Source organism: Cynocephalus volans, chromosome 12, assembly GCF_027409185.1.
Source record: "Cynocephalus volans isolate mCynVol1 chromosome 12, mCynVol1.pri, whole genome shotgun sequence".
NCBI lineage: Eukaryota > Metazoa > Chordata > Mammalia > Dermoptera > Cynocephalidae > Cynocephalus > Cynocephalus volans.
This window is the reverse complement of record NC_084471.1, coordinates 20,562,330-20,577,384: the sequence shown is the minus strand read 5'-3', so window position 1 is coordinate 20,577,384 and position 15,055 is coordinate 20,562,330. Positions and strand designations below refer to the sequence as shown.

At 41.1% G+C, this 15,055-nt stretch overlaps 1 protein-coding gene and 1 pseudogene across 1 annotated transcript in view; both read left to right on the top strand.

The window, feature by feature from the left end:
- STAB2 (stabilin 2) overlaps positions 1 to 15,055 on the top strand; it is a 164,677-nt gene that overhangs the window by 90,418 nt on the left and 59,204 nt on the right. Inside the window, exons 34-39 of the mRNA XM_063075355.1 lie at positions 741 to 872; positions 4,300 to 4,428; positions 5,690 to 5,746; positions 6,758 to 6,853; positions 7,885 to 8,080; positions 9,591 to 9,686. Of these exons, the coding sequence (XP_062931425.1) occupies positions 741 to 872; positions 4,300 to 4,428; positions 5,690 to 5,746; positions 6,758 to 6,853; positions 7,885 to 8,080; positions 9,591 to 9,686 (706 nt within the window). The remainder of the gene's footprint in view (positions 1 to 740; positions 873 to 4,299; positions 4,429 to 5,689; positions 5,747 to 6,757; positions 6,854 to 7,884; positions 8,081 to 9,590; positions 9,687 to 15,055) is intronic.
- On the top strand, positions 9,926 to 10,934 carry LOC134360917 (general transcription factor IIE subunit 1-like; annotated as a pseudogene).

The window sequence follows — 15,055 nt, the reverse complement described above, 5'->3', positions numbered from 1 at the left end:
AGTTCCTGTAATAATCAACATTTTGAATTGGGTTTAAAATTAATTCTTCTTCCCTCACAGCTCCATGGTGGGGCTTTGTGCAGGCAGGAAGCTAGAGAGGGCTGGTCCTTGGGTCAATCAGGGTCCATCAGGAGACAGAAACTGTACCAGTTACTTGAACAGAGAGAATTTGATAGTATGAATTATTTATTGGGTATAAAGCTGTATAAATATAACTAAAGGGTTGAGAGAGAGAGAGAGAGAGACACCATAGTGGTAACAACTGCAGGAAGCATCTATGACCCCTAAGGCTGGGAGAACAAAGGTAAGAGGTGAGAATTATGGAAACTTAGAGGAGGAGCCCCAGAGCTGAGACTCAGACCTCTGAGGAGGGGGAGCTGGTGTCTGTAATCTTGCAGAAGGGGCCCTGTGGACCCAAGCCCTAGGCCTCTCGAGGGCTGGTGTCCTGGGAGTGGGGTTGGAAGAATAAGGCTGGCTCTGGCTCTGTGAGTGGTCAGAAACTGCCATCTGGATTTAGCTGCCACTGCCAGGGAGGAGACGTGAGGCTGGGGAGATGCCAATGGGAATAAGGAGCAAATCCCTCCTTCCCCTCCAGCCTCAGGGTCTCTCTGGCACTACCCATTGGCAGGGCCTGGCAGGGAGCCTTGTCTTCGTAATCCCCACAGTGCTGGCACATGGCAGAAGCCCAGTAACTGACTGACTGGTCTGCTGATTGACTTTCAATTCTGTGTGTGGTCCAGGAGGAGGACATACTCCAGTATCACGTGGTCCTGGAAGAGAAACTCCTGAAGAATGACCTGCACAATGGCATGCACCGGGAGACCATGCTGGGCTTCTCCTACCTCCTCGGCTTCTTTCTCCACGATGACCAGGTGCGAGTCTCACATTTAAAATCCAGAATCAAGTGTCTTAGCTCCTGTAATCCGTCATCACTTCCTATTGGAATAACCTCACAAGTGCTTCCTATGCCTCATCAGCAAAAGGCAGTTGTCTGTGTTCTCCATGAAGTAATGGCTAAGCCAGATTCTCAAGCTCCCACTCGCCCTCCCTGTTGCCAGCCTTCAGGTAACCAGCGTAGCCTTACAGATGGTCGTATTTGAACACTAGCTGTTATAGGCGCCCTTCAGGCCTGGTACGACAAACATAACTGACAGTTCCCAAGTGGTCTCCAAGACAGAAGGAAGCTGTCTCCTGACAGCTCAGCTTAACTCCCAGGAAGTGGCATTGGCTCCAGAGCATAAGGAGCCAGGTGACATATATAGGACCCAGCAGCCAAACGAATTAACATTATTATCATTGCATAATCATAGACACTGCAGTCCTAGGACCAACTGACCACCACACAGGTATTCCAATATTTATCTCACATAATACCTAAATATTTAAAAGTGGTCAGAATTCATAAAAAAGAATTAGTGAGAATAAATATTTAATAGATTTCAAATGTAACATTCTATTCATATATTTCAAAATCTGGTAAAAAGATTAATCTATGAAAATTCAACAGGAAACTTGCAATATAATTCTAATGTAAATTCTCATAAGAAAAATTAATAAAAAATTATTTGAAAGGCACTAAGCACTATATTGAAATAAATGTTTGATTGCAGAAATTTGTAAGCAATAATATTATTTGATACTTTTCAGAAAGTGTAATCTTAAAAACAATTTCTCCTGTGGTACAATCATTGAATCACAAGTAAATTTTTACGTGAAACTTTTTTTATCTGCTTGGAGAAAAAAAAAGTCTGTCTGACTCTTCATTACTTAAAGAATAATCTAACTCCAAATATTTTTCTCTGACACCTACAAAAATAATTCTACCTAGTGTGTAATAACTTTGAGAAGACCCTTTTAAATACATTTTATTTTTCCAGGAATAGCGATTATGTTATTGATAGAGAGCTTTCATTTTTGTTTTACTCCTTGTCTGTCATCTTTTATTTCATCATGTGAAGATGAATGTTCCAAGGCAGTTAGTTGAATCAATTCCAGCGTGTAATGTTCATTTTCCATTTGTTCAGAAATTCCTTGATCTTGAGCAAGCACTATTCATACAATGGTGGCTTTGCTTTTATTGATACAAATTTACTTTCTCTTATAACAATATAAGTACAGAAAGATGCATTCTAAACAAATAGACGTGTTCGAATCAAAATTTTAATGTAACCCACAATTCTCTGGATACATCTCACAATGGAAATAGTTCAGACTCTTTTAATGCCAAATGAACAGTATTACAACATCAAAAGTTCTGCTATTTGGGCATTTAAAAATAGCTCAGGATCTTAGAATTCTGGAAATTTGTGTTATAATCACCATTTGAGATTAAGTAAGGTTTCCTGCTAGTTTTCCAAATGTACACAGACCTTGATACACCTCTGTAGAGTTCAGCCATGATTGATCTCAGCACCCAAATGGAAATTCATCTGCCTGAAAGTAAATCATAAGGGACTTTAACACTCAATGGAAGTTTAAAGTTAAGCACTTAGTAGGGACATTTTAATACTGCTGCAGGGGGGAGTGCTGGAAATGTTAATTTAACAATTATTTTATGAATTTCAAACCCTTATTGGATACCGTTAGGTCAGTGAAACAAAGGGATCAAAGGACTCCAAGCCAAACACTTACCACATCAGGGAGTTTATTTCCAGCAAACCTAGAGGGGAGACTGAAAGATCAGTTCCCGCCCCCGTATAGACTAATAGAGGATTTACAGGGTTTGAATTAGAGGAAGGAGTTGGGTAGCTATTTTGAGCATTCAGCACTTTATAACAGCTCTGCAATTTCCTGTTTTGCACAAGATTTTGTTTTGAACAGAATCCAGTTTTTCTCAGACAGCACTTTGCTTAACAGAAAGGAAAGGGGGCAGGGGGCAGGGTGAGGAAGCGGTTAACATGGCTATGCTTATGCTAAGCTGATTGTGAGGCCTAATAGACACTAACTTGGTATCTGCTTAGTACAATAGTCTCCCCCACCTTCCAACCTCAGCCCTGCTACACCAACACACACACATGCATGCATATATCACCCCAATATTTCTAAAAACCATTTGTTTCCAGTTATACTTGTTATGTTAATATTAGTACATTCCTGTTGCTTATAACAGAAATGCCTGAAACTGAGTAATTTGTAAAGAAACAATACTTATTATTGCTTATGATTTGGGAGGCTGGGAAGTTCAAAGTCTATGGAACACAACTGGTAATGGCCTTGGTGGTGGTGACACTACAGCAACACACGGTATCACATGACAAAAATGGCAGGAGCAAAGAGAGAGAGACTAACCTCCTCATTCACTCTCCTTTTAGAGCCATCAGAACTGTGCCCATGACCAGCATTAAACCGTCAATAAATTAATCCATTCCCTAGGGCTTGATCCTCACAATCTAAGGCCCCATGTTTCAATTATGTCTTCAAGGCCCCATGTTTCAATTATCGTAATAGGACTTCTAGCCTCTTAACACTGTCACACTGGGGGTTAAGTTTCTAATACCTGGAACTTTGGAGGACGCAATTCAATCCACAGCATTAATGAATGCATGAATGGCATCATTTATTTTTCATTAATTAATCATTAAAGTATCATTCCCTAAAAAAATCTAAACAAAACAAAGTCCAACTCAAAGTTCAATTTGACTCGGCAGCATCTAGATACTGACTTTGTCCTCATGTCTTGGATGCATATGGACACACTAGGCTAAGACAATCCAAACATACCATTTTTTTAAATTCTTATCTAATTATTTTTATTCTTGTGTAGCTGTCATTTAGCCTTTCTGAGGTTTGCTTGCAAATTAACCACGAAGTAGAGACATGCTGAAAGGACAAGCTGCATTCTCTGTGTCTTGGTGATGAAAGACATTAACTCCTCCAGGACCACCTGTCTCTAGCATAATTGAGCACATCCATGGAGCCATCTTGCCAATGGGCACTTACCTAATGATCACGAGAAACAAACTCTTCAAACAAACTTAAACCAATTAAGTTGAAAGATAGAGAGATACCCTAGAGATTATCTAGAATAACCACTTCCTTTTACAAAAGAGAAAATTGAGGTTCAGAGAGGGAAAGCAACTGGCCCCAGGTTACACAGCAAAATGGTGCCAGAGGCAGGGCTATTACTGAGACTCCCCTCTCCTAGTCCAGAGCTCATTCTGCTACATCATCCTACCTTCTAGGTGACATACTGGAATATCTCCTAGGCTGTTGTCATATTGGTAACCTCCAGTACCCATCTTCCCCATCTTTCTTAAAATCGATATAATAAAAAGTCACATTTAATCCTTTTGTTCACAGCTCTATGTAAATGAGGCTCCAATAAACTACACCAATGTAGCCACTGACAAGGGAGTAATCCATGGCTTGGGGAAAGTTCTGGAAATTCTGAAGAATAGATGCGATAGTAATGACACTACTATTGTACGAGTAAGTTATATTCCGGGACAATGATGCAACTAAAGGGTGTTTGCTTACTTTTTATAATTTTTAAGCAAAAGACTTTTCTATTAGGGTATCTCAGTTCAGTCCAAAAACCACTGGGTGAGGGAGCATCTCTGATGTGCCAAGGAGCATACCAGGTTATGGTTCTACAAAGATAAATAAGGCTCAATCCCTGCCCTTGATGGACTCATGATCTAGTGAAATAGGTTTACCTTGAATGCCTGGCAAAGGCTGCCTGGAGGGCTGTTTTGAGCAGAATGCTGAAGCCATGGTTTTCCTCAAAGGGAAAACATGCCATGTCTAGCACAGGCACAGGAAGGGCACTACAGTGCATTTATGGCAGGTATAAGCAAAGCCTGGTCTAAGAAAAGAGACCATATGGAAATAGATCATTTCAGTGTAACGTGAGATGTGATAATAGAGGCTTTTCATTCCAGTCTATGGGATGGTGCAGGATCTTTCAGTAATGGTAATGACCGCTGACATTTATTAAACACTGACTATTGCCAGGTACCACTCTAAACATTTTACTTATTCCAACCCATGTATAATCCCCACCATACCCTGAAAAGTAGGTACTATTACTATACCCATTTTACAGATGGGGAAAATGAGCCACAGAGAGGTTAAGTAATGCACCAGGTTCACACATTAGCAAGTGGCAAAGAAAGTTCAAACGCAGGCAGTCTGGTCCCAGAGCCAGAACTCTGAAGAACTACATATACTGTCCAGTAGGCATCAAGTTAAGAACTAGACACACTGTTTTAGGAAAAGGTTGCGTTTAGAGTTTCTGTCCTTAACTTTTGCTCTTTGTTTTGAAACAGTATGTGTTATCTCTGGGGAGCATCTCCACTCTGCACCCCTCAGCTGGACCATGAGCTCCCAAGGCTGGGCACTGTGTGTGGTACATCATTAATCTCTGAATCTGGCCTAATTTACTAAACCGTGGGTTTTCAATAAATGTGGGTCACTGATAAAGGAATTAGGATTTAAATGAGAAAAGACATCCACACTTTAAAAGGTTATTAAAGTAAGAAGAATATTATAGAGAAACCTGATGCTTAAACATGCAAGACCCAAAGTAGCTGAAGTGTTTGTCCCAAAGAACATTGACCAGACGATCATCTCTGACTTTCAGTTCTATATTCTAAATTTGTAGTTCCAAGTTCCTGGAAATATTTGCAGCCTCGTTTTGCACTAAAATTAGTAACTTTGAAATGTTCCCTTTGCTTTGTGTTTTACCAAGGGAACGTGTGGCAAGTGTCCCCAGACGCCAATCTGCCCATTCGGAACTAAACCATTAGTAAGTATTTCAGTTGCTTTAGTAAAATCGTTTCCAGATCCAAGGGAGTCCAAATTAGAAAATGAATCTCAAGCATCCCCCATTTTCACTACCCTCATTCCTTCACTTAGTTTTAACTTTACCTTGTTATATTGTATGCATCTTTGTAAAATCTTAAATCCACTTTTTTCAAACCAAGACAAACTTTAATTAATAAATAAATAGAAAGAGGTTTATATTAATCAACACGCAATGCAGGAAGGGATTTTTACTTTCTGCATCGTTCATATCCCAGTAGCCAGTTGAGAACAGCAGCAAGAAATCTTGTCAGAGAAGACAGATCCCATTTCCAAAACCACGTCTAGCCTGGATGCATTCTACCTGCCTGATTTCCTTTTGTGATTGAAGTTACAACCAACTTTCTCAAAGAAACACATGGCAGACATGGGAGAAGTAGATACATCTTTGACTTAATTGCCAATCTATGTTTCTGGTAGCTATTTATTGTAAGAGCTACTTTTAATGACGACCATTACAAAGAGAAAAACAGTTGTGCACCTTCCATTCCATGATGATAATTTATGGTAACACTAATGAATGCTCATTCTCTCACTTGAGTTTTAACATTCTCTTGTGAGCAGCCTTAATCTTTTCTCAGACCAAAGCAGAATATAAATCAATCAATAAATAGAAACCAGGGTTCAGATCAATCAAGGTACAATGCTTAAAGGACATTTTTATCTGGTTTATTCTACAGTCCTTCCGAAGTTGAGTTAGTCTTCTAGAGAAACATCCTTTTTATGGAGTACTACTTTCGAAGATAATTATTTGGATTTTGCCACTTGGCATTCCGGCAGCCAGTGTTGCATTTTTGTGTTTTCTTGCTTATGAAGCAGTGCTAAGAAGTCACCACCCTTGTTTTCCAGAATATTCTAATCAGAGAGACAGCAATGTATCACCCACCTACTTGTTTTTAGAGACTGGAAAATTTTTTTCCTAACTAAAAAGTTGACCATGATTTCTATTCCATAGAGTAATGAGACAAAGAAATGTATCTATACCCTCTATTTCATGGGAAAGAGATCCCTGTTCATTGGGTGCCAACCAAAATGTGTGAAAACCATCATTGTGAGTATAATGATTTAATTATCCTTCTCGTTATGGCAACACTGGGAAATTCTATTATACGTTACACTTTTCAAAATGCCTTTATGTGTATGATCTCTACCATCTCCTCTTCCTCCTCATTATCTTCATAATCACTGTCATTCAAACTAGTAGTAGGAGCAATAAAACTCAGAGCAGCCCCAAAAGTCAGAAAAATGGGTAAATTGAGGGACGGATAGGCTAAGAGGACCTCCCTGTTCTCACCGCATGGTAGCACTGTGAGCATGCTTATAAGCAACAGAAACTGGCCACGTGGCAAGGGAAGGTGCACCTGGTCATGTAGAAAACAGGCCCCGAAAGCTAAGCACCTCTGGGCATTCCTTTGGAATTTGCAGGAAAATTCTTTATAATTTCCTGTCCTGCTTCTTTCTCAGAGAAATAGATGTAACCTCTGCCTAGTCTAGCAGAGGTGGGTGGGTTCTGGCTCTTAAGCTGCAGAGCGTGGGGCTGCAGGAGATTTTGTGTTTCAATACAACCAAGATTAAAGGCAGGCTGAACTCAAACCGACATCCTACAAGGGCTTCCCTGAACTACCAGAGATTCATTTGTAAAATGCCAAAGGTCTCATCCACCCACACAGGACTCCCCACCTTCAGTAGTAGATGAAATTACATTTGATGCAAAGGGGCCTGGTGTGGGGAAGGGGAGGCCCCTGGGGCCTCCCACCCCCGTGGCATCACATGCATTTTTCTTTCATTTGTTCCTGCTGCCCTCCTTCTAACTCACTTTTCTTCATCCTCTTCTCTTACTTGCCTTTTTCTTTTCCTTCTTTCCCGCTTCCTCAGTGGAGGCCTCAGTCCTTGTTCCTAGCACCCAGAAAATTGCTTAGCCTCACCTAGTCCTCAGGGGGTCCCTCCCACCATCATCCGCAACACCTCCATGTGGGGCCAGAGAAACAGGCTCACACCAAGTCCCACCAACAGGATTCCTACACTGAGGCTGGACAAAACCAGAAGAAAGAGCGCGTGTCCAGCCTTGTCCTTCTGTTTCAGAAGAGGGAATGCTGTGCTGGCTTCTTTGGACCCCAGTGCCAGCCCTGCCCAGGGAAAGCCCAGGCTGTCTGCTTTGGCAATGGGATCTGTTTGGATGGAGCTAATGGCACAGGCGTGTGTGAGTGTGAAAAGGGCTTCAGCGGGACAGCCTGCGAGACCTGCACTGAGGACAAGTATGGCATCCACTGTGACCAAGGTGCGCACCACCTCCCCACCCAGTCAGGCTCCTGAGCAGCCAAAACTAAACAGGAATGTGCGAGAAAAGAGTGATCCAGCATGTGCTCCCTAACCAGCCTCCCTCCCCAGACAGGCTGGAATTCCACCTGCTAGTGTCATTGTGAACCACAAGAACATCTGTGTTGGATCGTTTGCATAGGGCAGTGCTTCCAAACATTGTCAGTCACTAACCTGAACCCCACGCTCCCACCCCCAGTCTGTTCACTGACATTCCCAGCCCAACCACATCTCTGTATTTGCATGTGCATCCCAGTCCCATAGTTACATTTCCAATTGTGGACATTGCTTTTGTTCAATACCTTGAAAAACAGATTTGCACATGTTATGTCATTTAATCCACCCAGGAACTTTATATACGTGGTTATTGCTATGTTTATTCTACAGATGAGGATATTAAGGCAAGGAAGTTGAATGACTTTCCCCAAGGTCACACCTAGGGAGAGACAGAATTGAGACTTTAACACACGCCTTGCTTAACTTCAAAGCCTTGCTCTTAAATTATGCTACCCTTTATGAGAAGATCGCTCTGTTGATTCACCATCAGCAAGCCATATGCTTTAAGATGTTTTTGCAAAAACAGTGATCTGTTTGAGCCAAGTCATCTGCATTCTCACACCCTGACTTCCTTGTGTCCAGGGACACACACCTCTGAGAGGGTTGGGTTGCAGGGAGGGGTTTCCTAATCCCTGATGAGAAAACACAGCATTGTTCTATCTAGTACTAAAAACCATAAACCTGACCTGGCTATCACTGTATTCTTATCACCTGATCCAAGCCAGACAAAATGAATATACAACTGAATCACTATAATTGGTCTATATCATATGTAATTGGAACTATAGTGTCAATTTTTTCTATGCTTTTTGCAAGAATTATGTGCATGCATTTGTGCAGGAGTTCTGAACCTGGGATCCATGGATGACCCTCATGGGGTCCAGCAAACTCCCAAAACTGAATGCTTTTTTCCAGGATGAGCATCCATAGTTTTCATCCAGTTCTCAGAGACTCATGACCCTGCTTCATAACAAAAGAATCAACATTTCTATGTTATTAAAGAAGGTAGCGCCTCACCATGCTTATGTGAACTCAGTTTCAAATGGGCTTCTTTTTGAAATCTATTCTTAGGGAATAAACATGGTTCCATCCCAAGAAGCCCCACATAATGCTGGATCATCAGATAACTTTGGCTGAGGACACTCTCACACGGCATGGGTCACAGATCTGCGATGCTACACAGTCCCAAAACTGGTCTGAGCTGCCTTATCAAAGTATGACCTGGCTCACCTGTTAACCAGCTAGATTCTGTCTCCTATGCTCTGCCCTTCTGTGAATCTAGCCTTCCATTAATGACAACAATTTTATAGAATCAGGTTGGAGAATTAAGGGCAATGAAGTAAACCCAGTAAATGATAAATGAGTTATTGAACATGGATCAGAGTCTGATGATTTGCGTGTGTTCTTCCACTTAGCATGTTCTTGTGTCCATGGGCGATGCAACCAAGGACTCTCAGGTGATGGCTCCTGTGAATGTGACGTTGGCTGGCGAGGAGTGAAATGCGACACTGGTAAGAGCCAGCCTCAGTATTTACAATCTGTTCTTAGCCTCACTTCTCAGCAGCTACATTTCCTTTCTTCCTAAAATAAAAATGACACCTTTATTATTTCTCTGGCAATAAACGTAATTCCTTCTTGCAGCAAAAAGTTTGTAAAATTAAGAAAAGCAGAAAGAAAAACATAAATATCACTCAGATTCCCAAGGCAGAAAAAAACTATTATCGATACCAAAGGTAGCTGGTGGCTTCCAATGCTGGTCACAGGAGTAAGGCATTTTCTTTGTTGCACAAGTGACATGGCTTAAGCCAGTAGTTGAGGCGCTGAGGGAAGCTGTAGTGGGATGTTCAAGGATTTGCTTTGGAACTTTCCACTGTACTTTTTGCCATGCAGAGGTAGATAGAAAAGGGATGAATCAGCAATGCCCTCAAAAAAGATGCATGCACACTGTTGGCAAGGTTTAAGGAACAAATTGAGCCCATTTTATGCATTGCTTCGGGACACAGAGGATGTGAACTTGGCCTATGAAATACTTGAACCAGAACCCACAGAAATCCCAGCCCTGAAACAGAGCAAGCACCAAGCAGCAACTACTGCTGGAGCTGCTGGTCTGGCAGGTGGGCACCACCAGGAAACCTGGACCACCAAAGTTCCCTTCGATGAGGACTTATACATTGAGAATGTTGTCATTAACATGGGTGATCACTGAGAAGCCTGGACCACCAAAGGTCCCTCCAATGAGGACTTACACATTCAGAATGTTGTCATTAACATGGATGACCAAGACACTCTTCATTGGGCCTCCCTGGAGGAGAAATCTGCCAAAAAGAGACCCCTTTGGTTGAGAGAGAGCACTGTCCAAGGGGCATGTAGTTCTGAAGAGATGAAGCATGAGGAAGGTCGTGAGGGGCCTGAGGAAGAGGAGGAGCTCACACGAGCTCTGCTTATTCATGAGAAGACAACTCCCTCTGCCACGGCGGCTTCAGTGGGACAGTTGTTCCTGTGACGACGGCCAATGGCAGTGAACACGAGTCAGATGATGACTCCCCACCCTGTCCAGCAGCTGTGGCTGTGTGTCATCGGAAGAGGGCAAGGACGACGAGTTTGAGGAAGTAGATGGCCCTGTTGTCATGGTGGCCGGCCGTCCACTCTCCCGCAGTGAAGGGAGCCAGCAGCAGAAGCTGGTAGCCCAGGTGACACTAGAAGAGAAGGGGACATACACAGCAGTGGGACAGCGCATGTTTGAGGACCTCTCAGCGTGAGCTTTTCCTACCTTTTCCACCTTTCTCTTACACTCAAGAAGAAATTCCCATCTAGGAAGAAAAGAGTATGAGTAACTTTCTGCCCCTCTTGATGCAAAGCAACTGCTGACCTCGCATAAAGAACAATGGGAGAGAAAGTTTAATTTTTATGCCAGAAACTTCCCAGCAAGATAGGCTGGCTGTAAGCATTCCCTTCCCTGCTGCTACTACACTATTAATATTTTACTGTATTTCCTACCTAATTTTTTCCCTTCCTTTTTTTTTTCCCAACTCCAGATTTTATTGTCCTATCACAAGTCTCTCTTCATCATTCCAAGTCAGTTTTCCAAAATAACAGCCAGAAATAATGACAAAAGAGTAAAGGGCAAAGGATGAAAATAATAGTTCCCGTGAGAAAATACTCTATGATAAACTTCACGCTCTTATACATTGATGCCAACTCTTTATTAGCAAGGAAAATCGAATAAACTTCACTGTGCCAAAAATAGTAGTTTTCCCATAAGAAAGAAAGGTGGGGTATATATAAAGGGTCAGGGATATCTGGAACTTGTCATATAATGCCAGTAAGAAAATAGCAACCGTTAACAAAACTGATGGACCATTAATCAGAGATCCACTTTAAGAATGAGCCACTGATAAAGACAACGTATTAATAACACTTCAGACACTTCCACCACATTGTGTATTATATCTAGAGTATTATACACAAATCACTTTGCATCAGAATCTTCATATACTCACATTGATATGATTTCTCTACATTAGCAGTTTTCACATGACTTTGAAAGTATTTGTTAAAACTGAAAACTTTCTCGTATACTTCATATTTACAGGCCTTTGATCTAGTGTCCATTCTTCCGTGTGGGCCACCTGAGACTTTTGCACACTGCTTCATGCAAGAGGTTTCTCTCCACTGTGTGTTCTTTAATCACTTTGAACTGAGTACAGGTGACTGCAGACTTCCCCACATTCTTGGGGGTCCTCTCCAGCACGCAATCTTGCAGGCGGTAGAAAGCTTTCCCACCTTCTCCATTAAGGATTTCTCTCCAGTATGAGTTCCTTCTTGCTTTTGAAGAGAATTAGAACACATGAAGGCTTTTCCACATTTTCTTACATGCAATATGGTTTTTCTGCAGTGTGATCCCGTTCATGTATTTGAAAGAAACCAAGAAAATTGAAGACTTTCCCAAATTCCTAACATTCTTAGGGTTTCTGTACAATATGAATTCTTTCATGTCTTTGTAAGTTGCTGAAATGATTGAAGGCTTTACCACGTTTTACAGTCATAGGGTTTTTCTCCAGTGTGAGTCTTTTCATGTCTTTTACAGGTGCTAGAGCAACTGAAGGCTTTCCTGCATTATTTACATTCATTCTCTCCAGTGTGAGTTCTTTCATGTACTTGAAGGCTACTAGAACAGCTGGAATCTTTACCACATTTCCTCCATTTATGGGGTTTCACTCCAGTTGGAGTTATTTCATGTCTCTGAAATAAACTGGGAATTATCAAAGGCTTTCCCACATACCTTCCATTTATAAGGTCCATGTCCAGTGTGTGTTATCATGTATCCCTGAATGCCTGAAAGACAAGTAAGTGCTTTCCCTTAAGAAATAGGACTTTAAAGGGCTTCTCTCCTTATGATAGTCATACAGTGTGTGTCCACTGTGAGCTCTGATGTGCCTGTGAAGGGATGAATGACCAGTGAAGACTTCACTGCACACACTGCTTTCACATGGTTTTGCTCCAAGAGTTTTCTTGTCCAGGATACAATCTGGAATCTGGCTAGAGGTTTCTCCAGATTGACTACCTTCTTTCCTTTGACAGTCTCTCTTTACTGTATGACCCTTTAGATTTTGGGGGGATTTTTATACTGATCTCCAATGGTCTGGTCTTCCCGTTTTCCTACAGAGACCAGGTTCCTTATGGTTTCTTGCATCACATCTCTGTAGAGATTCTTCTGGAAAGGATCCAGCAAATCATACTCCTCCCAGGTGAAGTTCACAGCCACATCCTCAAAGGCCACTGAGTCCATATGTTCCAGCAGTCTGATCTCTGATTTTATATATATATATATATATTCAATTCAAAAGAATTGAAAGCAGGATCTTGAAGAGATATTTGCACACCCATACATTTCAGCATTATTCATAATAGCTGAGAGATGGAGCAACCCAAATATCCATCCAGGGATGAATAGAGAAACTAAATGTGGTATGAACATTTCTCAGCTTCCAGAGTGTCCCAGGGTCCTGCCCACAGCTCCCAAGGCCAGTGAAGGTCTCAGAGGATACAGGATGCAACACAGCCATCAGCCCCCAGAGCAGCGGGCAGAAGCTCCCTTCCTTTCCAAGACACATTTTTCTTCCTTCTGAAATGAGTGGGGAAATCCATAGGGTAAATTCCTCTTGTCTGCCCGCAGAAGCCGGCTACAATAGGTTGCAATAATTCACAGATCATATCCTTTTTATCAGTTCTGACCAGGAATTCCAAACAATTTCTCATATGGCTGCCAACCAAAGCAGCCTGCCAACAGGCAAACCATTAATTAGGGGGAAAAAAATACTAAAATTTCTTGTTTCCTAAAAAGTGAGGCTGGGGTCACTTTGTAAGAGGAGATGGGCATGTGTGGGAAAGAGGGATACATATGCCTGAATCTCATGATTAATGTCTAAAACAGAATGTGTGTCTTTATAACTCACTAGATTGGTAGATTCTAATGTTTTGCTTAATGCCTTTGGTTTGAAATTTGGGTGACAACAGAGAGTATGCCTGATAAACTCTTATGAAGAAATGAGAAAAAACATGGACACAGGACAGGGAGGCCATGTAAAGGGTTGAAGGGTGTAGGACATTAGTAACAGTACCCTAGAACTGCCTGAGTTTGCTCTGATTTGGAAATCCTTTATATAAAGCTGAGACTGGCCCCATTTTTCCCCCTTCTACAGCCCTCTTGTCGGTGCTATAAATTGCTTAAAGCGACCGTTTAAGCAGAAATCAGCATAGAATCGTTGATTGCTTCGTGCTTTCTCTCACACAGGCTCTTTCTAAACATTGCTGAAGGCTTTCTTTTCCTCTCTTTCGATTCTTGTCAGACACGGTATTTTTAGAGTGCATCTAGTATCTTCTTGAGCTTTATAACATCAAGGAACAGTTTATTTGGGGTTCTGATATGTAGCATGGTATTATTCCCTAAAGCAGAACCTTAAAAATAAAGGACTTTCATACAAGGGTCTATCACAATTGTATTTTTTGTAATATTCTTTCCTTACATTGTAATTTTTAAATATTTGTCATTTTATAGTGTATGTGTTAAATTAAGGTAGCATTTTAGGGTACCTGAGCCTTGTATGAAATGATGTTTCATTCACCTGGGTTGTATGAAGGACTGAATACAGACAATAAATCCATTTTATATTGACTGAAAAAAATTATTACTGATACTTTGTATTCACCTTCCAATCTTTTTCTAGATATATAAACATATGTGTAGGGGATCATATTCTCCATACTGTTTTATAACCTACTTTTTCACTTCACAATTTATAATGGATATCTTTCTATGTGACAAAAATAGGTAAATATCAATAATTTGTAATTTCTTCATAATGTTCCATTGTATGACTGTACTACACTTTTTTAAACCAATTTTCTGCAATCATAAACAATGCTACAATGAGCATATTCTATATGCATCTTTTTCCATTTGTCCTATTGATTCGTTTTTTTCTTTTTTTTTTATTTTAACTTCTCAATATACATTGTAGTCGATTTTCATGACCCTTTACCCATTCCACTTCCCCACTCCCTCTCTCCCTTCCCCCCTCTACATCATATCTGTTCACTTGTCTTAAAAAGTTCAAGGAATTGTTGTGATTGTTGTGTCTTCTTCCCCCCCAACCTATGTCTGTTTGTGTGTTTATTTATTTTATAGCTCCCACAAATAAGTGAGAACATGTGGTATTTCTCTTTCTGTGCCTGACTTGTTTCCCTTAATATAGTTTTCTCTAAGTCCATCCATGTTGTTGTGAATGGTAGTATTTCATTCTTTTTTATAGCAGAGTAGTATTCCATTGTGTAGATATACCACAGTTTCCTTATCTACTCATCTGATGATGGACATTTG